General features: G+C 61.3%; 1 protein-coding gene across 1 annotated transcript; it reads right to left on the bottom strand.

Annotated features, from left to right (window-relative positions):
* Window positions 1-768: 768 nt before the first annotated feature.
* Window positions 769-9,870, bottom strand: LOC114903949 (translation initiation factor IF-2-like). Its single transcript, XM_029237171.1, has 11 exons — window positions 9,800-9,870; window positions 9,487-9,499; window positions 8,492-8,663; window positions 8,054-8,143; window positions 6,725-6,797; window positions 6,499-6,609; window positions 5,308-5,400; window positions 4,199-4,529; window positions 3,989-4,096; window positions 2,775-3,636; window positions 769-2,301 (listed from the first exon to the last, which is right to left on the bottom strand). Exons 1-10 carry the CDS (start codon window positions 9,868-9,870, stop codon window positions 3,457-3,459), a joined length of 1,242 nt encoding a protein of 413 aa, XP_029093004.1. The 3' UTR covers window positions 769-2,301; window positions 2,775-3,456.
* Between the last annotated feature and the right edge of the window lie 11,568 nt (window positions 9,871-21,438).

Below are 21,438 nucleotides of genomic sequence, written 5' to 3'. Positions count from 1 at the left end.
CAACACTTTAGTTTTCCATCTGGGAACAGTGAAATTCAGAGCCAAAACTTGGCCAAGGTCACATGCAAAGGAGTAGTAGAACCTCCCAGAGCCCCAGTTCAAGATTTCCTCCAAAACTTTGTCCCCACCCCAGAAGGAAGGACACTGACCTGCCAGCGAGATTAATGATTGGACAGGGTGGGCATGGTCTAATGTTATTTTTGTCCTGGAATGTGACTATGTCCTAAGAGACGCCCCCGCCGCCATCCTTGCTCATGTGTAGAGTAAAGCCAGGTCCTGTGGCATGATGGAAAATTCCAGCTAGTTACAGCATCAATGCCAGAAAAGCAAAAAAAAAAAAAAAAAAAAAAAAAAAATCCTCCAAAGGACTCCAAAAGTTAGTTAAATCCAAGTTACCTGGGGAAATTGAGGCATAAAGTACTCCTTTTGGGGTTTGCTGAGAGGGTGGAAGGGTGGACAGGAATGGGGGAGGGGTAAATGGGTGGATGGTTGGAAAGATGGTTGGATAAGGAACTGGGTGGGTGGATGGATGGATGGTTGGATAGATGGATGGATGAGTGTGTGGGTGGTTGGATGGATGGATGGGTGGATAGATGGATGGATGAGTGTGTGGGTGGTTGGATGGATAGGTGGATAAATGGATGAATGGATGGGTGGGTGGATGGATAGATGGGTGGGTGGGCAGAAGGCTGGGAGGACTCCCCAGCTGTGACTGCCCGGGGGACCCCATGTACCGCACAATGGTGGCAGGCCAGGGTGGGTCTGGACTTTTAAAGCGCCAGGGTACTGCCTATTTCCTAGGTTACTGCTGGGTTCCACGTCGCTGAGCGGGGAGGGGACATCATCCCTGGAAGCAGCTTTGGGAGCCCGCCTGGCATCAGAATGGGTGTCAGAGGGGTCAGAAGGACAGCAGCTTCCTGAGGACTGGGCAGGGAGGGGGAGGGGCAGCAGGGAAGGGAAGGGGCCCTGAGAAAGGCATGTGACACGCAGGCCTGTGAGAGGTTCAGACCTGCAAGAAGGAGCAGAACGAAAGGCAGGGGCAGGAACAGCAGAGGGGAGCTCAGGGGCTGGAGAGGAGGCTGACCTGCCGGGCCCCTGAGCCGCAGCCCAGGACTGCCCGGAAGAGCCAGCGTCTCTGGTGAACATGGGCTTCCTGGAGGTCGAGGGCTTCTGCGGGAGTGACGTCAGACCCCACAGGATAGCTGAGGTCCTGCAGGACCATTGGTCCACTCTTTTGTTCACCCATTCATTCACTCAGTCACTCATTCATTCACTCACCCATTCATTCACCCACTCATTCATTCACCCACTCACTCGTTATTCCTCCCTACATCCATGCACAACAAGGAAAGATGCCGTTTCTTGTCCAGTTGTCACTGCCACATGTGGCTCTATTTCACCCTGGCCACAATTTTAAAGGGCAGGACCATTACCCCACCATTTCACGATTTTGGAACCTGAGGCCAGCAGGTACCCTCTGTGTTCTGTACCCCGTTCCCCAGTGCCCGGAGCCCTGGGTGCTGGGATGAGATCCGAAGCTGCCTCTATTGATCCCAGCGCGATCAGCCAGGTGGGATTATGACATTTAAAAGTCAAGACGGAAGTTCTTGCCAGTCTCAGAGCCAAGCTCCTTTCCAGATGACGTGGAACCAAGGTCTGGCTGGGAGCGCTTCTGGGGTCTGCGTCTGCCACTGAGATCAAGGCTCGCCTGGCAGGGGCCTGGGGGTGGGAGGGACTGACACGGCTTCGTCTCTGGATCCAGCAGAAGAATGACCAGGTGGCCCAATGAGGAGAGGGGTAAAGTGAACTGCGGGAAGACTTCCACGGCCGTGCCCAAGAAGAGATGCTGGGCAGGCCAGCTCTCAGGTCCCCTGGGCCACCCTGGGCCCACCCGGGCACCCTGCCCGCTTCTGGGGGAATCCAAGGAGGTGTCCAAGGTGCCCGGCAGGAAGGGGTTAAGGAAGTGCTGAACAAATCTAACCTACATGCAAAAGCCTCCCCGTCCTTTCCTGACAACCCAAGCCTTGTGCAAACCAATCAATATTTTATGAAGACGTTTCCTGGCTCCTGTGGGGAGGCAGGGGCTGCAGGCATGGCTCTCTGCGGAGGGAAGAAGGAGCCGGGGCCTGTGTGCGGCCGATTCCTCCTGAAGGGGCCGGGCTCCTCTAGCTCTGGGGAGACTCTCCTTCCTCCCTCCCCGGCTGCCAGTTGGCAAGAACAGGGGGCTTCCTTCCCGCTCACTTCTCCGTGTGTCCGGCAACCAGGCTGGCTGGCACGTGACAGCTGCGTGGTGTGTACCTGCTGGGGGTATGAGCGAGGGAGGGAGCGAATGCCTCCTTAATCCCAACAGCACGTGGTCCAAGCCATCCTGATGGCTGTTCCTGTGTGGACACCCCGAGTTCAGGAACACAGTGGTCTGGGTCTCTGGTGGCTCACGGGCCACCAGAGACCCAGACCACGGAGCAGAAGTCCAGGTAAGCTGGCTCATCACCACGAGGCCCCTCCTTTACCAGCCCCCCTGGGGCATGCCTGACCCACTGCCGGCCCCCTGGCTCTTCCCCAGGCCCCATGGGGATGGGGGCCAACCGGGGTCCTGCCGCTGTGGACGCCTTGGCCTCCTGTCAGAGCCTCTCAGCCCCACTGAAGCTCTGGGACCAGCCCCGTCCCCCAGACCCCAGAAATAAGTGATCTTGAGCCCCCAGCGCCAAGCTTGGGGTGCCCCGGCTCTGGAGATGGGCATTACCACACATCCCTTTAGCAAACAGGGAACTCACTCTGAACCAAGCTCCTCAGAGCTCACAGGAGTGCTGGGGTCAGACCAAAGTCCGCAGATCACACAGCAACACACCCAGTCGGGATGCAGCAGCAGAGGGAAGCCGGGGCCGGGGCCGGGAACAGGAGGGAGGCTCCGTCATCAGGGGCAGCCGGGGCCTCTTCCTTCAGGGGCACTTCAGCTGGGGCTTAAAAGTGGGTTGGGGGCTTTGAAGGGGAGGGACAGCTTGTGGGAAGACCCCCAAGACCTGGGAGGATGGAGGATTCTGGGCAAATCAGGAAGGACAGAGCAAATGGGGGAGGGAGTCAGGCAGTGGGAGGCGGGGCACAGGTGTGGGGAGCAAGGATTTCCGCCTGAGAGGATCACAGAGGCTGGGGAGCCATCAGCCAAGTTCGGGGGTGAGGTACCCATAAGCACGTGAGTTCCGGGGGTCGCAGCCTGAGCCCAAGCCCCTGGTCTGGCAGCTGCAGCTAGAAGGGTCCAGGCCCCTGTGGACAGTGGGCCAGGCCTGCTTAGGGGAAGCCCCTTGCAGGGTAGGAGCGGGTGAGTAATTCTCAGGGGCCAGAGGACAGGAGGTCCTGAGTGGGAGCTGGGGCTGAGTTCCGATCCCTGAGGATTTGACAGGTTGGGGACTGTCCCAGATTTGGGGTCACAACACACAGGTTCCCACCCGGGCTTCCCTCTCATGTGCAGTGGGATGGGGCTGGGGCCACCCGGCTGCAGCACCGGGTCCCAGCAGGCATCTCACAGACCCTCCTGAGGGGGCCCTGCTGCTGGGGTGGGCAGGGTCGCCCCCCCCGACGCTTCCCGCACCCTTCCTGCTCCGAAGGCCGCTGAACGGCAGTGCTGGGGTGGGGGTCCTGCTGGAGACAAATAAACAGGTAACAGAGTGAGGCCAGCGACTGGGTGCCCCTGGTCGCCACGTGATGGCCACAGCTGCGTGTGCAGAGGCCCCAGCGGAGGACGGGGCTCCCTGGGGACCTGCTCACGCGCCCTCACCCTGCAGACTGTGGAATTCCCCAGTAACAGTGACCCACATTCACTCACCCATGCAAATGGCTCCATGGGGCCCTGGCTGTCGGGACCCCCACCTGGTCCTTTCCCAGACCCACCTGCCCGCTGTCCCATCCTCCCTGCAGGGCTAGGAGGAAGCCAGACGTGACGGGACAGGGCAGGCTCTCATCCCCACCCTCCGCCCCCGCCTCATTCATTCACCCTCCATAGCTGTCGGAAGCGGATGCTTCCGGAATACAGAGCCAGCAATGCAGGGCTCTGCCCGTGAGTCTCTGAAGGCCTGGTGGGCGAGGCCAACGAGCCCTGTGCCTGGTTTACAGAGGAGGAAACAGGTTCTGAGGGGTCTTTTTCCCCAAGCCGGGTGGTCTGTGATCGTCTCCGCTCCCAAAACGTTCCCCAGCCTGGACTGACCTTCTCATCCCACGTGTCTGGAGTGCTGGGTGGGGGACCCCCAGGAGGGCTGGCTGCCCCGCACGCCCTGGGCTCCCCGGGGGTCCCTGGAAATGCCAGAGAAGCTGGCGTGGGCTGTGGAGGCGGGCGCTGCCCTGAGCCCACCAGCGCCTGGCTCCCCTCGCACCCGGTGAGGGGAAGGGGCGCTGCGCGGGGGCCCGCAGGCCTGGGCCCACACCCCCGGCCTCGTGGGTGGGGTTGCTGCTGTGCCACAGGACTGGCACAGGGTCCTCTTTGCCTCTGATTAAATCGCCGCTCTCGCGGAAGAAGCCCCGGCCGCCGAGGTCGCTGCCTGAGAGGGGCAGGAAAGAAAAGTTTCAGCTTGGGGACACTGGCCTTTGTCAAGCGCAGAGAGGCTCCATCTGCCAGTGGGAGAGGATGCTGACGGGGTCCCAGTGGGGCTGGGCTGTGGGCGGCCGGAGCACATGGCTTCCCTTTTTCATGTGAAACAGGTTGTTCATAATGTGCTCTGTGCTCTGCAATTAAAAACACGGATTAAAGGGCCCCAGGCACGCAGGGCGGCAGGAGCCGCGGCGCCGAGGGGTGCGCGTGGGCCAGGCACGCACCGCAGAAGGGCCTTGTCGAGAGTCTCGGGCCTGCAGCTGTCCTGCTCCCCCCGTCTTAGCCTGCCCGCCCCAGCTCCCTGGCCCAGAACTGCTGCCCAGCCCTGCCCATCCTCCAGCCCACTCGAAGCATCCCCCCCAGGAAGCCCTCCTGGTGGTTCCGTCCTCTGGGCCCTCGGCGCACTGCCCTGCTGCACAGCCTCGCTGGCCCACGGTCCAGGGCATCTCCCCCGCCCTGTGGAAGTCTAGCTGCCTCTCCCTCAGTGCCGGCCACCAGCTGTCTCTGGGACCCAATCCCTCCACCTGGACAGTGGGACAGGCCCTCCCGGTGCCGCCAGAAGGAAGGACGGGGGTCGGACGGGGAATCAGGGGCTGGGAATCGGGTCCAAGTCCACCAGAGGTTTGTGGGCCTTGTGGGTGAATCCCTTCCCATCTCAATGCCTCTGTCTCCCCAGCTGTCACTGAAGCCTTGTGCGTTCAGACAACGGGTGGGTTAGTGTTGCGAACCCCAGAAAGTACTGCTTGAAACCCCGCTGTCCACTTCGCAGGTCTGGGTATGAGTGTGCCCGGGCTGCGTAGCAAATACCACAGTCCAGGTGGCTTCAACAGCAGAGGTGTTACACGGTCCCGGAGGCCAGAAGTTTGAGGTCAAGGTGGCTCCTTCCGAGGCTGTGAGGGGGTCTCTTCTGGGCCTCTCTCTCAGCTTCTGGTGTTTTGCCAACAACCTCCAGCATCCCCACCTTCATCGTCACTGTGAGAGTCTCTGCGTCCAAACCCCCCGTTTTAGAAGGACCGTCAGAGGGGATCTGGAGCCCCCCTACTCCAGTCTGCCCTCAGCAAATTACCTCTGCAGCAGCCTTATTCCCAAATTCGGTCACATTCCGAGGTGCTGGGGGTTAGAATGCGAACATTTGAATTTTAGCGGGGAGGTCTCATTTCAACCCATAACACCTGGGGACCCTGGCTTGGGCCACTCAGCCCGCGAACTGGCTCTGTCCACCACACGTGACTACGGGCTTGGTGGGGACCCCACTTCCAGCGTGGAGGGACGGTGCCCAAGGACCACGTGGTATGTGGATGGAGAAGCCAGGCTGAAGCTAGGCTGGGAGACCCAGCGTCGTCCGGAGCTTTCCACACATAGAAGGGTGCCCATGTGCCGGGGAGAGAGGAATCCCCCCCCCAGAGTGTGATGGGCTCTCTTGGCACAGGTAGGCGCAGGGAGACCCCTTCCAGGGAGCCCTTCCTGGGGTGCATAGACCCCCAACTCTGCAGGAGAGGCTGTTGCAGGTGGGAGCCATGCCTTGTCCAGGCCTGACTACAGGGTTCTTTATTCACAGCTTTGCAGTGCGTTCCTGTCCTCCTGGTGCCGGCCCTGGTGGGGTTGGGGAGGTGCTGGGGGGTAAAGGATGCGGGGCAGCTTTGGAGAGTAAGGTGTCCAGCAAGGGGGGTGAGGTAGGTGGGCAGACACGTGGAGAGCGGACAGGGGCCCCGTGAGCCTCGGGCCCCACGGTGTGGCCCAAAGGAGAAGGCCCCGCCTCAGGGTTTACGACGAGCATCCCCAGAGACCCTCGGGGACCATGGCAACACCCCGTCCGCCCTCCAGAGCAGCCACTATCCCCAGCGCCCTCCCCGTCTGCTCCACTCCCATCCCACAACACCTTGTGAGGGGTGGCAGGTGCCACGGGGGCGGCCAGTGACCTGTGCGAGGCTGCCAGCGAGGCGGGCTGGGCTGAGGCCAGAGGCCGGGCCTCCTGGGTCCTTGTCCGGGCTCTCTGTCCCGGCCCTGGGAACTCACCCCCAGGTAGGAGCCTACAGAAGTGAGCACAGGGGCCAAAGTGGCCAGTGGGTTATTAATGGGGGAGTTGGCACAAGCCGGTGGGAGAGCTGGGAACCTGGGGTGCTCGGCTGGGGTCTTCGGGCCCACCTGTGGCACCTCCGACTGCCCTGGGTCCCCCTGATCCCTCCCCCCTCTTCTGCCAAGATGTCACCTTGGGCACCTGGGGAGCAGGGGGCAGCCCCCCTCCAGCTGTGGATTGAACGGGTGGTGCTGGCGGCGGTGGCCCCTGCCTGGCCCAGGGCGGGCTGGGGGACACGCTGCTTCCTTCCCCCCCTCGACTCTTTTCCTTCCTCAGGCCTCAGCAGAGCAGCCCGGGGCCCCCATGCTTCTGTCCGCAGCAGCCAGGGCTTCTTAGCCTCCTCTTATTTACTTTTTATTTTTTATTTATTTTGCGGTACGCGGGCCTCTCACTGTTGTGGCCTCTCCCGCTGTGGAGCACAGGCTCCGGACGCACAGGCTCAGCGGCCATGGCTCACGGGCCCAGCCGCTCCGCGGCATGTGGGATCTTCCCGGACCGGGGCACGAACCCGTGTCCCCTGCATCGGCAGGCGGACTCTCAACCACTGCGGCACCAGGGAAGCCCAGCCTCCTCTTATATTTGCTCAGCGGCCCCGCCTGCCAGCTCCGTGGACAGACGGCTTTTGTGTCTGCGGCAGCGGTGGGCAGGCGTGGGCAGGACGGGCACACACAGCCCCCAGAGGCGACACTGAATAATTAAGAGCCTCGTAATGACAGGCTCATCGGGTGGATATCGACTGTGCCCTGGGCTGGCCTGCAGGAGCTCTCAGTCCGTCCCAGCTGAGGCTGCCCCACAGGCAGGGGGCCCGGGGTGGGTGGAGGCACCCACAGGTGCCCGGCGACCAGCCTCTCTCAGTGGGCCTCTTTTGGGAGCGCCCTGTCTGATAGGGGAGGCCCAGGAGTGCAGGCTATGACGGGGAGTCCAGGGGCCCCTCTGCCTGGCAGTCCTGGAAGGCTTCCAGTGGGAGGCGTAGCTGAGCCTCCTGCAGAGTGAGGGGTGAGGGAGGCGGGCAGTCGGGGAGAAGGCACGAGGTAGGAAACCACGCGTGATACGTGGTCGTTCCCATGGCCCAGGCAGGGGTCGGGGTCCAGAGCCCTCTCCTCTCATCGCAAGTCCGCTGTCTAGAGGGCCTCTCCCTCCTGGGGGCTGCCTGGGCAGGCCTGGGTTGGGGGCTCCTGGCGGGCAGAGAGAGCCCAGGTGAGCAAGGGCGACTGGAGAAGCCGGGCGGCAGGGAGCACACTGCAGCAGCCCCGGCCCCGGCCGTCAGTAATTCACTGCGTCTCTCACTCACTCTGCTCACCACGGCCGCGTCCTCACAGGGACAGAAGGAGACATGTGCTGTCTGTCTGTCCATCCCTCTGTGAAAAGCCACACTCCAAGCCCATCTGCCTAACTACCGGCCTCTCCAGGGTCCAGAGTTTGGCCGCTGGCCGAGAGACCCCAGCCGGCCCGGGCCCTCACCACCTCCTCGGGACGCCCAGGCGCGTCTGCAGGGGCACAGGGCGGGCAGGACGAGTGAGATGCTGCGTTGTTATAGGAAGTGAGGTCTGCTTTGGTCAGGGAAGCCCGACCTGGTCTTGAGCTCTGCCAGGCCTGTGTGGTCTCTGGCCCCCAGCCTTTGTCCCCTGGGCCACATCTCCAGGGCCGGCGCTGCAGGTCTGGTCTGAGGCTCCTTTGAGCAAATGCCAGGTGGGGCGGGGGCCAGCCTGGTGATGCGGGGCCCAACATTATCTGCAGGCCGTGAGGTGCATCCAGGGCTGGGCAGCAGGACTGATGACTAGTCGTGTAACGTCAAGCAGGGCGCGCAGGGTGGTGGCTGCGTGGAGGAGAGGCACCAGGCGAGCGCCGACCCTTGTGGCTCATGGCCAGGATGAGGTCGGCGACCTCCCAGGAATGCGGGTGCGAGGACCAGGGTGATGTGGTGGTGGCCACGCACTCCCCGCCCCAGGGCTCTGTCTCTCCCAGAGCAGCTCCGGGACAGAGCCCCTGCTGGTGCTTTGGCAGCTTCTAACGGGATCAGGTCCAGTGGGCTCGTTATGGGAAGCGCATTCCATCACCCTCGTTCCCACGGCCCGCTCCCTTCCGGGGATCCAGTCCCCACTGCCCCTCAGGCAGCACCCCCGGCCGTGAGCAGCTCACTGTCGTGGGGCTGCAGGAAGGGAGCAGATGCAGGCGCAGTCAGCCCTGCGGCTGCCGCACGGGTGGGAGCGGGGAGGCTGAGGGCCAGCGGGAAGGCAGGGCCCGCGTCCCCGAGGATGGAGTCTTGGGGACACATGGGCAGTGAGCAGGGCACCAGCAGTGGCAGGAGAAGCAGCTACTCCCAGTGACCTGGAGCCGGGTCGGCCCCAGAGGCTCCCCTGGAACGGTCACACGGCCGGGGGCTCACGGGCCCCGCGTCAGACCCCAGCTTCCCCACGGAAGGAACCAGCTCTCTTAGCCTCGGCATCCTGGTGCAGCAGTGGGGCTACTGGAGGACGAACGGGTTCCCGCATCCCCATTGCCTACAACAGCGCTCCAAACAGCTAGGCCCCTTCGGCACCAGCAGGGTCGTGGCTACCACAGGGGTCTCAGCTAGAGTGGGGCTTGGGCGGGGGGCAAATCTTCCTTGATCTGGAAGAACTGCTAAGTGAAGCTATAGGTCCAGGAGGCTCAGATGTCTGTGGGGCGAGTGGACCATCCTCGGGCAGCAGGGGCAGTGTTTCCATGGAGACAGGGCTTGAGCTGAGCCCATGCCCTGTCCCTGACCACACCTCCCTCCTTCGGGCAATGGGGGGCCAGGCCTCAGGGTGCGAGTGGACACGATGTGTGATCTCGGGTGCCTGTCACTCACCTTCAGGCTCACTCTGCCAACGGCCCCCAGAGCACGTGTCAGAGGAAATTCACCTCCTTCCCCAGGGCGGGATGGGACACTGCCCAGCGTCTGTCCTCAGGAGCTCCAGCTGCACCAGCTTCCCTTCCCTGCAGCCTCAGTAGCAGGACAGGCCACCCCACTCAGGCCGCCAAGGGCGCCGTCGTGAATATTTGTTCAGCCCGATGCTGGGTCAGCACTTTGCGGGGTCTGCTCCCAGGGGAGGCAACCTCTGCTCCTCCCCGCTTCCCAGGTGCTTCCCAGACCAACAGAGGGCTCCAGGCCGAGACCCCACCTCCTCTCCCTGACCACCACCATCACCATCACTGCAGCGTCCTCCTCAAGCTGCTCCCAGGGTACTGCCATGGCACCCTCACGCCCCTTTCCCCTGTCCATCCCACTCACCATCGTAATAAGTTCACTTGCTTGGCACTAACTCAGTGCAGACACTAGAAAACACATTTCATGCAGGGTCACTGGAGCTCCACAAAACCCCCCTGACGTCAGTTTTCCACTCACCTCACAGTGTGGAAATGAGGCACAGAGAGGGCAAGCAACTCGCCTAGGTCACACAGCGGCTGAGTGGTGCTGCCCCGATGGGAACCAGGCAGTAGGGCTGGGTCTTGCTCTGGAGGTCCCTTGACCACCTGTAGGTCCGGCTCAGGCCACCCACGCCAGGTGCCGGGGCAGACCTGCCTGGGGGGAGGGCCCGCCTTGATGTGCCTGCCCTGCCCTGCATTTGTGCCCCGAAGACAGGTGCCCGCTCACCGGGGTCTCCCTGCAGGACTGAGGCTCAGTGAGACAGAAGGTACAGGGCACACAGTAGGTGCTCAATACACGTGGGTGGCACTGATGCCATTGTTACTCTGTGGAGATCCCAGCCTGGCGGTGTCGGTGTTGGTGGCAGTGATGGACTCGCCGAGTGCGTCCAGGGAGTGGGCTGTTTCCCGAGAAAACCTCACCGCTTAGTCGGCCAAGATCTGCCAGGGTGGCCACCAGGCCTCGAGGGAGACACCATCACCGAGGCAGGCCCCCAGCAGCCATGACCCTTAGGGGGCTCAGGGTGATGCCAAGGAAAAGCACAAAACTATGATTCACGGTGGCAAAAACCGAGGCCCAGAGTGGAAGGGGAACTAGCGGAGGATGCCAAGGGCTGCCCACCCTGCAGGGGCGGCCGGGACGGGGCTGGGACACTTTGCAGCCGAGCAAAGTCGTTTTCTGACGCCTGTCTCCTGGTTATTCTCTCCACAGCAGATGGGGTGGTGCTTGGTGTCCTAATTTGAGATCCTCTTTTGTTTGGGCCCAGACCTTCCACAGGCCCCAAATCTGGGTCAGCAGAGCAGAGCTTTTCGCTAGAAGCCGGATGATGTGCTCTGCTCTCCCGGGAGCCGGTGTCACTGTGGCCAGGCGGGCAGGGCTGGGCTGGGCCCTGGAACGACGGGCGGGTGGGCGGGTGGGATGTCGGCGCCCATGATGGCAGGCTCCCCGCCCCGGTGGGAAGGGCCGTGTAGGGCCTGCCTGGGCAGAGCTGCCCTGCAGACGGCAGCTGCTGGAAACACGGCAGCGAGAGCCACCTAGAGCTGCTCGGGGCCTGGGTGTGCCCACCCAGGGCTGGAGCCCGGCCAGGTGTGCCTCAGGGCTGCAGTCTGTGGGTCGGGATGGGGTGAGGATGACGTTGGCAGACAGACAGGCAGCAGGCAGGGCTTGCCAGCCTCAGAGAGACCCTCCCTGTAGGGCCCTCCCCCTGCAGCTGCCTCAGCGTAGGGAGGTCTGAGCAGCCGTTTCCATCTCCCTGTTCTTGGCAAACTCCGTCCCTCTCCAGGCCTGGCCTCCCCACTGCAGGTGAAGGGCTGGCCGGAGCACCTCTGGGGACGTCCCAGGGCTCGGTGACCCCAGGACTCCAAGCAGCTCTGGTTCTGTCCTGGCTCCAGGTCTCTCTGGCCGCCTGGCCACTGTAGGGCTCCAGGCAGGCCCTGCTCCCCTCCCCAGAGACCCCAGAGTGCAGGGGCCTGCGTGGCACCGGGGCCCAGCCAGCCGAGACACACACAGTGGGGCCAGCCTGATGTTTGCTCTCAGCTGCGTGGGGACCCGCTGTTCTTGGCTCCGGCCCTGGCACAGGGCAGCCCAAACACCTCCTCCACTCCCGCCCAGCTCCCACCCCTTAGGCTGAGGTCTGGCCCAGGGACCGCCCTCCCTGCCTGGTTGTGCAAGAACCGCACCGGGCCGAGCCCCTCCCCCAGGATGGGGCCTCTGGTGACACTCGGGGTGTCCACGTCGGAGCTGTGAGGCCAGCTCCGTAGCCATGCTCGCTGGCTGCTGTACCCACAGTGCCCCCTGGGAGGTGAGCCCCCTCCGGGCCCCAGCCGGAGGGAGAATCACCTGACCAGCGGCGCCAGGTGCCCCAGCAGGCACTGGCTGCATCGGCCGCCCCCTCCAGCCCGGGTTAACTGTCCCCCCAGGAAGGGCGTTACCAGGCTGGGCGTCAGGAGGGCTGGGGCTGCACGCTCTGGGGCTGGCAGAGCCGGGCAGTGCTTTCATTTCCCAACTCCTGGGTGGTTGGTGGGAGCCCACGCCTTGGAGGAGCACTGGTATCTCTCTGGAACTGTGCCCAGAAATGTTTGTAAAAGGCGATTCCTGTTCTTGTGCCGCTCTCTGAAGATCTCTGGAGCCTCACGCACCCAACCCGGCCCCCTGTCAGAGGTGGGGAGCACAGCACCTGGGGCAGCAGGAAGCGCTACTCCCGGTCCCGAGGGGGCGGGCGGGCTGGGGCAGGACGGCACTCCTGTCTCCCTTAACCCCCCCGGCCCAGGCAGAGGCTGGCACTGCGGCACCCCTGCTCCCTCTTCCATCCCGGCTCCTCTAATCCCCACAGCAGGTACAACCTACAAGTCCCCAGTTTCACAGACAAGGAAGCTGAGGCCAGGAAAGTCATGTGCTGGAGACTGTCAGAGCTGGGGTCCTCCCACGGTCATCTGAGACCCCCTCTGTCTGCACCCGAGTCCCCACCTACACACCTGGCCTGAGCTCCCAGAGTTGGACTCACCCTCCGTCTGGCTGGGCTCCCTTGATGTGTCTGGGAAGCGAAACAGGGGAAAACAAGGAAGGCTTCCAGGAGGAGGAGGGAGTAGAGGCTGGGAGCGGAGGAAAGGCAGACCCTGGGCTCTGGGAGCCTGAGGGCGGCGTGTCCTGGGCGCACAGTCACTTTGGGGGCGGAGCCTGAGAGCACCACCACGTGACCTCTGGGGTGACAGCGACCCTAGCCAGTTACCTGGGAACGCACAGCGCTCTGACCCGGGCTCGCCTGCTTGGCAGGAGGGCGCTGCCTGACCCGGCATCTGGGATGTTTGCACCCGGCATGCACTGCTGACCTGTGTCTGAGACGGGGGGATGGTCTGGGGGAGACGATCCAGCCATTTCCCAGGGCCAGGCCCTTCACTCGCGGGCAGGCACACACCAGCTCTCCACCTCCCCCAAGCTGGACACTGCACCCCCATTCTGCAGCTGGGGAAACCGAGGCCCAGAGGCCGAGCAGGGGAGGGAAGATGGTGCGTGACTGGAGCCTGGGCAGGGCCTCTTGCCCCCGACACATCTTGGGTGGTCCTTGCAGTGTCCTGAGAGGCAGGCCTCTCCTCGCATCTCACAGCTGGTGTCTGAGTTGCCAGGGGCGTTGTGGAGCTTAACCCCAGTCAGGGTCTCCATCTCCAGTCTCAGGCTCCCGTCCCCTCTCCACGGCCTCCTGGGAGCTGAGGCTGTGTCCAGGGCTGCTCCCCCAACACCGAGGGTGGGCTGAGGGGTAAACCTTTCTCGACCCCCACCCCGCAGGGACAAGAGGATTCGGTGCCCATGCAGGGCGGGGCTGTCAGAGGTGGGAGAGTGGAGCATCTAATGCCGCTTTATGTCCCATCAACCCTGCAGGTCCCGGTCACCCACTTGCCCACCGCAGGGCCAATCCCTGACCACAGCCCTTGGGTACAGAAGGAGCCATCGGGCCCACATGTGCACATGCGGGGGCCCAGTGTCCCACCAGGCCACAGAGACCACCTGCGCTGTTCCCCAAGACACAGGCTGGACCCTGTGTCAGGGCCACAGGGGTCCTGCTCTGGGCGGAGTGGGAGTTCTCCCCCTGCCGCAGGACACTCTGGTTCTGAATGTGTCTGTGCTTCAGGTATTGTGGCTTGGGGGGAGCGGGGGCTTGTGTGGCCCCTCCGGGGGCTGTTACCCAGGGAGGGTCTTGTCTGAGAAATGGTGAAGCCACGGCTGGCCGTGCCTGCTGGGTCAAGCTCTTTGGGGAGGCCCTGGGCGTGCTGGGGGCATCCAGCTTGCAGCCAGGACCACTGGCCTGAGCACATCCTCAGGGGTGGCGTAAGGGGGCCTGGGAGGGTGGGCGCTGGGGAGGCTGAGGAAGGATGCTGGAGCTCGGAGGAGTGCTGAGCGGGCAGGCCAGGGCGCCGGGGCTGGGGGCAGCCGGCGGGGCCTTAGCTGCCGTCCCGCTGGAGCACAGCTGCTGAGAGCAGGCAAGACGCCGCCCCACCACGCTCCAGTGAGGAGGAAGCTGAGGCCGGCCGGCGCTGCTGCCCCTCATGGGTGCAGAGCGGGGAAGGGGTGGCACCCCGGCTGTGGGTGCCCAAGCCTGTCCCTCCCACCGCCCCTGCCGGCCAGCTCGTAACCCTGAAACAGCCCTTTCTGCATCTGCGTCCTGAGCTGAGCTCCTGCTGGTGCTCTGGGAGGGGTGAGGGCTGCAGCAGGCGGAAGCCGCACGGAACCCCTGGCCACCTGCTCATCTGACCCTCCAGGCTGGCCTCCAGGGGCTGCGTGTCCTCCCTGCCAGAACCTTCAGGGGCTCCCAGGCCGCCACTGCGGCCGCCGCCCCTCTGCCTGTGGCCTCAGATGCCCCCCAGCCCCGGCGATGCCCCAGATACTCTGGGTCCTCACAAAGGAATCCTCAGTTCCCCCACGGGCTCCCCCACGCCGCCCCCGTCACCCCCCAGCCCTGCGCTTGGGCTGGGCCTCGGACTCTTGCCCTCAGGCATCTCCCCAGTCTGTCCTCCCTGGGCCCCCACCCCCGGGAGTGTCTCCCTGAGCCCCCAGCCTCCTGCCCTGATCCCCGGCCACCCAGGTTGTTGGTCAAGGGGTGGGTGGATCCGGGCTGTGTACCCCAACCCCTCTTCCGTGTGCAGCCTGAGACGGGCGGTCAGAGCCTGTCCTCGGGTGTCAGGGTGACAGCAGGCCGTGGCCAGAAAGAAAGAGCGCTAGGCTGAACAGACAGGGGTCGGAGAGGAGCCGGGTGGGGAAGGTGCCGCGCCTCAGCCAGAGAATGCCTGGGACCTGAGGGAGGTGCATGTGATCCAGCATGTGAGGGGCAGAGGCCCGGGTGGGCAGTCCAGGGGGGGAACGGGGCAGACAGAGCAGCCTTCCTGACGAGGAGGGAAGGCCGCATCCTTGCCTGAAGCCTGGGAGCTGGAGGAGGGGGGCAGGCCGGGGGGGGCAGGGAGGAGGCCTTGCTGCCTTTGGTCCCATCTGGCTGTGCCCCACGTGGAGCCCGGGCCCTGCCCTCAATGCAAAGCTGCTTTCCCCTTAAGGCAGTTCGTAAATGGATCCAACGACCATCATTTAGAAGGATGTTAAAGTCCGGCCTGCCTTGCCAGGCCGCCACGGGATGACCAAGCTGGCAGGAAGGAACCGTGGCTCCGAGAGGGAAGGTGGTTTGTTTTGTGACCCGCCAAGGGTGCGTGTGGTACCACTTGGCGAGGCGGCCACACCGCTGACCCCCTCGATGGGGGGCCCACAGTCGCGGTGCGGTGGCGTCCCTGTGGGGCCCGGGGGGCGGGGAGGGCGGAGGACACGAGGCTGCGGGTCCCAGGACGGCGCTCGGGTGGCAGCACGACTGGCCCATCTAGACCTGCCCTCCTGTCTCCTGCTGGGACACAGCAGGACGCTGGGACGAGTGCTGCGGCCAAGTTCCCTGGGGGCTGCTCAGGCCCTGGGCTCGGGGTCCCTGGGCTGCCCTTCAGAGTGGGGCCGGCGCTGCAGGGAGGCTGTGGCATCACCTCAGGGCCCCGTTTTTGTGTGCACACCTGCGGGCAGAGCCTGCCAACCCACAGGCGCTCCGCATCCAGTATTTTGGGGGCTGGAGTGGGCCCAGCTTTGCTAGTGAGCTGCATGTTAGGCAGTCACGCGACAGCATGGCAACCTGGTCGCCAAGGGAGCTGCACGCTGGTGTCAGAGGAAGGAGATGCTGGGCCCGGGCCGGCTCCACGCCGCTTCCGCCCCACACCCAGCAAGGCCACACCGGCCCTGCAGCCTTGCCCCGCACTACAAAAGTTCCAGTTTGTCCTAGAGGAGCAGGCCTGCTCATATGCCTTCTACCAGAGCTTCGGAGCTAGGAGGACTGCCACGGTGTCCCCGGGGCTGCCACTCACTCCAGCCACACTCCACCAGTTCACTCAATACAATTTGATGGAGTTCCAGGGACGGTCCTTGAGCAGGGTGTCAGAGGACAGGTCTCAGTCCCCCCGATAGCCCACCTCCTCCCCCTCTGCACAGGCCACCCCGGGACCTCAGCCGTCAGCAGACACGCCTTGGGCCTCCTTCCCCAGTCACACGCACACTCTCGCTTCCTGCGCTCGCCAGCTCTCAGCAATTAAGTGATCTATTGGGTTCTGACGAGCATTGACAGTGCTATCATGTTATTGCTCCAAAGGGCTGGACATTTCGCGACTCTTTCCTGAGCATAATTTCCTCTTGGAGAATTGTTCCACTTCAGAGGACCCCACGAAATGGCAGTTAACGGTTTTCCCTGCCTGTGGAAAAGCAGAGTGCCCGGGAGGCCATGACTGGGGCTCCCTGTGCCAGTGGATCTTTTAATTTGGGGGCCACGGAGATGTGGTGGCCAGTCAGACACCAGAGGCTGCCCTGATGTGGGCAGGGAGGTGGACGGGGTCGGGGGCCACTGTGGACCCGGCAGGGCAGCATCTCAGAGGCCGCATGGAAGGGCAGGTGGAAGGGGAGGGGACACAGAGAGGAGGGTTCCTGAGACATGCAGGTGAGATCCACTCATTCACAGGTTTAACAAATAAGAGTTATCGAGTGGAATAAAATGGCTGAAGATCAGGGCAGCAGTCGGAGGTGTGAGGTATGCGGGTTCCCCTGATGCCCAGCCTGGCGGGAGTGTGTGCAGGGAGGCCCTGGCTCTACCTGCGCGGTAGGTGTGCTCGGGAGCGAGCTGGACCCCAAGGGCCCGGCCGGCTCGGTGGCTCCCGGGCACCTCGGCCCAGCTGACATTGAAGGTGGGCAGTCCGTGTGACCTACAAGGAGAGGGCGGCAGGTCAGCTGACACACCAGCAGGAATGCATCATGCTTGGGTGAACCCACGGGAGACCAGATGTCTCCAGGACCAGGTCACAGCCACGAGCCTCGGTGGCTGAGGGCTTCCTTCCCCAGGCCTGCAGGCCAACCAGGCGTCTCTGGGCAAATTACAGATGAGGAAACAGTCACGGTTGGCGGGGGGTTGGCTCAGACACACCGGGGCCCTCCTCTTCCCTCTGGTGTCCAGCCAGCCCACCTACTCCCTCTTTTCAAGCTGGGGACCCCGTCGTTGCTTGTCAGCTCCCCTCCCAGCCGCCCCACCCTGGGGAGCTTGGGGCAGCCCTGCAGACACACTTGTAAGCAGCTCACTGCTGCAGTGCCCAGCTGCTCATCCCTGGGCCTCCAGGTCCATCTCGGGGGCCATCAGCTGCTCCTGGAGGCCTTTGCTGTAGGACAGCCACCCACCGGCCATCAGGCGGTGGCAGGTCAGGAGATGGTGCCGGTGCCTGAATACGCTGGGCGCCCGTGATCCTGGGGGCACAGGCGGGAGCCTGCGGACGTGAAGCAGCAGGGCCGGCGGAGGTGCGAACCTTCCCCCAACACCCTGACCTCACCCATGCTGCGTCTGGGTTTCCGGGGCTCTCCTCCCCCGAGTGTCCAATCCTGTGGCTGCTACACCACGGTGTCCCTCTTAATAATGCCTACCTGCCTCTTCACCGCAGTTCACCCCCCAAGAAGCAGTTCATCCAAAACGCTCCATCCAGGCACCTGTCCGAAGCCCCAAGGTCGGGGTTGGTGTCCGAGCTTTCAGGACACCTTTCACCCTAAACCCCACCTCAGCCCCCCTTGCCGGACCACTTCCGGCCAAGCCGACACTGGGGTGTCTGGCTCTCCCTCTCAGGGGCTCCCTCAGGGGGCCTCACCAGTTTTAGCCAAGACCCAGGGGAACGGTTCCTCCCAGTACTGTGTCCTCACCGTGGAAGGATCCTCACTTCCTTGCTCTGGCGCACACTTTCCTGATGGTGTCCTCGCTGCCTCCTCCCTGTGCTGTGGCTCAGAGCCCAGTACCACCACCAGGCTGTCATGACAGCCCACAGGCTGCTTGAGAGACCCTCCCAAGTTGTGCAGTGCGCAACCTGCACACCGTGCCCTGGACCTCTGCCTGTGGTCTGAGGCTACTGGGCCAGGTGTGGGTAGGTGCAGCCTGGCTTTCATGACCCTTGCCTCTCTGTAACCAGCCCCCCTTTGCTATTTTATTTTATTTTATTAAAAAAAATTTTTTTAGGCTGTGCCATGCAGAATGCAGAATCTTAGTCCCCAACCAGGGATTGGACCTGTGCCACCTGCAGTGGAAGTGCGGAGTCCTAACCAATGGACCACCAGGGAAGTCCCTGTAACCCCTTTAGGACATAGGAAGCAGAGGATTGACTCATTCCCTGTGTTTCTGTGTCAATATTCCGGATCCCCCAAGTCAGTGGACACTCCTGGTCGAATCCAGGAAGATGGCGTGTGAGGAACCTGCTGGAGCCCCTCGTTCCAGGAACTGTGATTCCTCATCACAAAGGCTTCTTTCTGGATGCGGAGCCTGTCCTCTGCAAGGCCGTGGGTCCCTGCAGGCTTGGCCTGGCGACAGTGCGGGTGGCCCAGCTCTGCACACTCCCCACCTGCACAGGTGGGAGCGAGGGCTTCCTGCACCAAGGGGCTGCGTGCTCATCGCCCGCCCCCTTGTTCTGGACACAGAACCAGAAGTCCTGTGTTCGGGGGATGGTGGGCCCAAATTCTGGGCTCTGTGGCCAGTGGACAGAGGAATGGAAGCTGAGAAGCTCTGACCTAAACACGGCTGAGAGGTCTGCAGGCCCTGGGGGCAGATGGGGGGCCAGGAGCTGGGGGCAGGGAGCAGTGGGCAGGGAGCAGTGGGCAGGGAGACCCCTTTCAGGGTCCGGGAGGGTGCTGGGCTCTTGTTCAGGGTGCACTGGGCCCTGGCGTTCCTGGGCAGGTCAGAAGAGGTGCCTTCAAGCTCCCCTGCCCAGCTGCACCTTAAATATGGCCTCCTGGGCCCCTCAGCAGCCTCCTGAGTGACTCTCTGACTGTGGCCTGGGAATTGGTGTTTTAAAGGCCTTGCAGGGGCTCCATTGCCCTGAAAGACGTGGAGCCCAGGGTACATGGCAGAGGTGTGCTTCCACATGCACCATCTCCTCTCATCTCCATGGATACCGGGAGGTAGCTATGAGGTTCATCTCCATTTCACAGACAAAGAGTCTGAGGGTCAGGGAGGTGATGGGCCAACTGGTGAACAGAAGCGCGATGTGGGCCCAGGTCTTCCAAAACCGGGCCTATAGCCTTTCTTTTCAGCATGGACCCTCCTAGAGACGGGTGCCCTCCCCTCAGACCACATTCCTCCCACAAGCTGGTGGCTGAGCCAACTGTTGTGAAAAGCCACACATCTGCCCATGTTAGAGAAAACAGGGACAGGGGTACAATTTTTCCTCCTGATCCTATCAATTCATATTTACTTTAAAATTTGATTTGACTAACATTTACTTTGTCTGATTAGAAAAGCACTACATGCTATTGAAGAACTTTGGAAATTCTGGCTGAGAATCAAGAAAATTCACATTCAAACCTGTCACTCAGAAGGACCCCAATTTGATGCATTTCCTTCTGCTTTTGCATTTGTTTGTTTGCATGAGCATCTAACTGTCACTGTTTCTGCATTTATTAGTTGGCTTTCCACCGTAAGGCATTCATCTATTCATTTTTCCTTTGTATTAGTTGGACTCAAAAAATCTTCATTTAGTCGGCTCCTATCTGTTATAATCATTATTTATTTAAGTGCTTGAATTGTCCCCAATTTGGCCAGTGGGAGCCCCTTTATGCTATCTCCAGTGTCCTTTCTGACATGCCCCCCTCATTCGTAGAGCACTTCCCTACATTCTGGCTCATCTTCACTTTCCCTGGAAATAGCCATACAACCAGTCCTGGTTTCTTTTAGTGGAGATGGTATTTAGAAGCCAAGGTATGGACCCTGAGTGTGCTCAGCACTGCTGGGGAGTCATTGCTCCTAGGCCGTCTCTGTAGACAGGGCCAGTTAATGAGCTTTTCCATGTGGGACATATAGAACACAAGCCTGTATCTGTATACCTCATTGGGAGTTCATAGCTGACAACTGCATTCCAGTGCCACACTGCAGGTGACTTTCCTTAACTATGGCTTGCACTCCAAAGGCAAGAAACTTGGCTCACAAGATCTCTAATATATTTATTCTTTTTCTCAAGCCTAGAATAGACAGAAAATAGTTTCAGAAATGAAACTGAGGAGGAAAAACCTGTTAACCGGAGTTCAATATTTGTTTTCAGGATGTGTGTGTGAGAGAGAAGAAGAAGAAGGAGAAGGAGAAGGAGAAGGAGAAGGAGGAGGAGGAGAAGAAGAAGGAGGAGGAGGAGGAGGAGGAGGAGGAGGAGGAGAAGCAGAAGCAGAAGAAGAAGAAGAAGAAGAAGAAGAAGAAGAAGAAGAAGAAGAAGAAGAAGAAGGAAGAAGAAGAAGAAGAAGAAGAAGAAGAAGAAGAAAGAAGAGGAAGAAGAAGAAGAAGAAAGAAAAGGAAGAGGAAGAAGAAGAAGAGGAAGAGGAAGAGGAAGAAGAGGAAGAAGGAGGAAGGGGAAGGGGAAAGGGAAGAGGAAGAGGGAGAAGGAGAAGAGGAAGAGGAAGAGGAGGAAGGGGAAGGGGAAGGGGAAGAGGAAGAGGAAGAGGATGAGGAAGAAGAAGAAGAAGAGGAAGGAGAAGAAGGGGGCAGGGGAGGAGGATGAGGATGAGGGAAGGAAGAAGAGATAGAGCGGGGAGGAAACAAGAGAGAGAGAATTTACATCCAGTGCAATGCAGATCTTAAGGGCAAGATTTGATGAGTTTTGATGGACATATATACCCATGTAGTCATCACCCCAATCAAGATACAAGATGTTTCCATCAACCCCAAACGTTCTCTTGTGCCCTCTCCAGTAAGTCCCCAACCCTTAGGCAATCCCTGTTCTGATTTCTATCATCCTGTCTGGTGTTGTCTGTTCTTGAACGTGACTTAAATGGAAGGGTACAACATGCTCTTCTGTTTCTGGCTCCTCTGGACTGACACAACAGTTATGAGACACATCCATGTTGTTGCACGTGTCACGCGTTGATTCACTCCTACCACCGAGTGCAGTTCCACTGTGTGCACGTGTCACCATTTGTTTATCCCTTCTCCTGTTGATGGACACCTGGGCAGTTTCCAGAGGTTGGGCGTTATGAGTAAGGCTGCTATATACATTCTCACACAAGTCTACTTGTAGGCCTGTGTTTTCACTTCTCTTGGGTAAGGAGAACTATCTAGGAGAGGACCAGCTGAGTCAGAGGGTAGGTCCATGTTTAACTTTGTGAGAAACTGCTGAACTGTTTTCCAAAGTAGTTTCCATTTTTCCCTCCCACCAGCAGCGTGCGGAGCTGTGGTTCTCCTTATCTTCAACAGCACTTAGTACTATCAGTCTTTTTATTTTCAGTTATCCTAGTGGATATGAAGTGACTTCTCACATACTCGTGGTTTTTGTTTGAGCCACCTGATGACCAGTGGTGTTGGGCACCTTTTCCCGTTGTCCCTGATCA

Source organism: Monodon monoceros, unplaced genomic scaffold (genome assembly GCF_005190385.1).
Source record: "Monodon monoceros isolate NGI ecotype Baffin Bay Population unplaced genomic scaffold, NGI_Narwhal_1 Super_Scaffold_21, whole genome shotgun sequence".
Classification (NCBI taxonomy): Eukaryota; Metazoa; Chordata; class Mammalia; order Artiodactyla; family Monodontidae; genus Monodon; species Monodon monoceros.
This window is presented reverse-complemented; position numbering and strand designations above follow the sequence as displayed.

Bases quoted from the DNA above. Each gene is read 5' to 3' on its own strand.
- LOC114903949 (XM_029237171.1), bottom strand. From the start codon at position 9,870: ATGGCAGTACCCTGGGAGCAGCTTGAGGAGGACGCTGCAGTGATGGTG. The intron at 8,144-8,491 runs GTGCCTCTCCTC...GTGCCCCTGCAG, and splicing joins CAAGGGTCGGCGCTCGCCTG to ACGCGCCTGGGCGTCCCGAG. The intron at 3,637-3,988 runs GTGAATGAATGA...ATTTGTCTCCAG, and splicing joins GCTTCCGACAGCTATGGAGG to CAGGACCCCCACCCCAGCAC.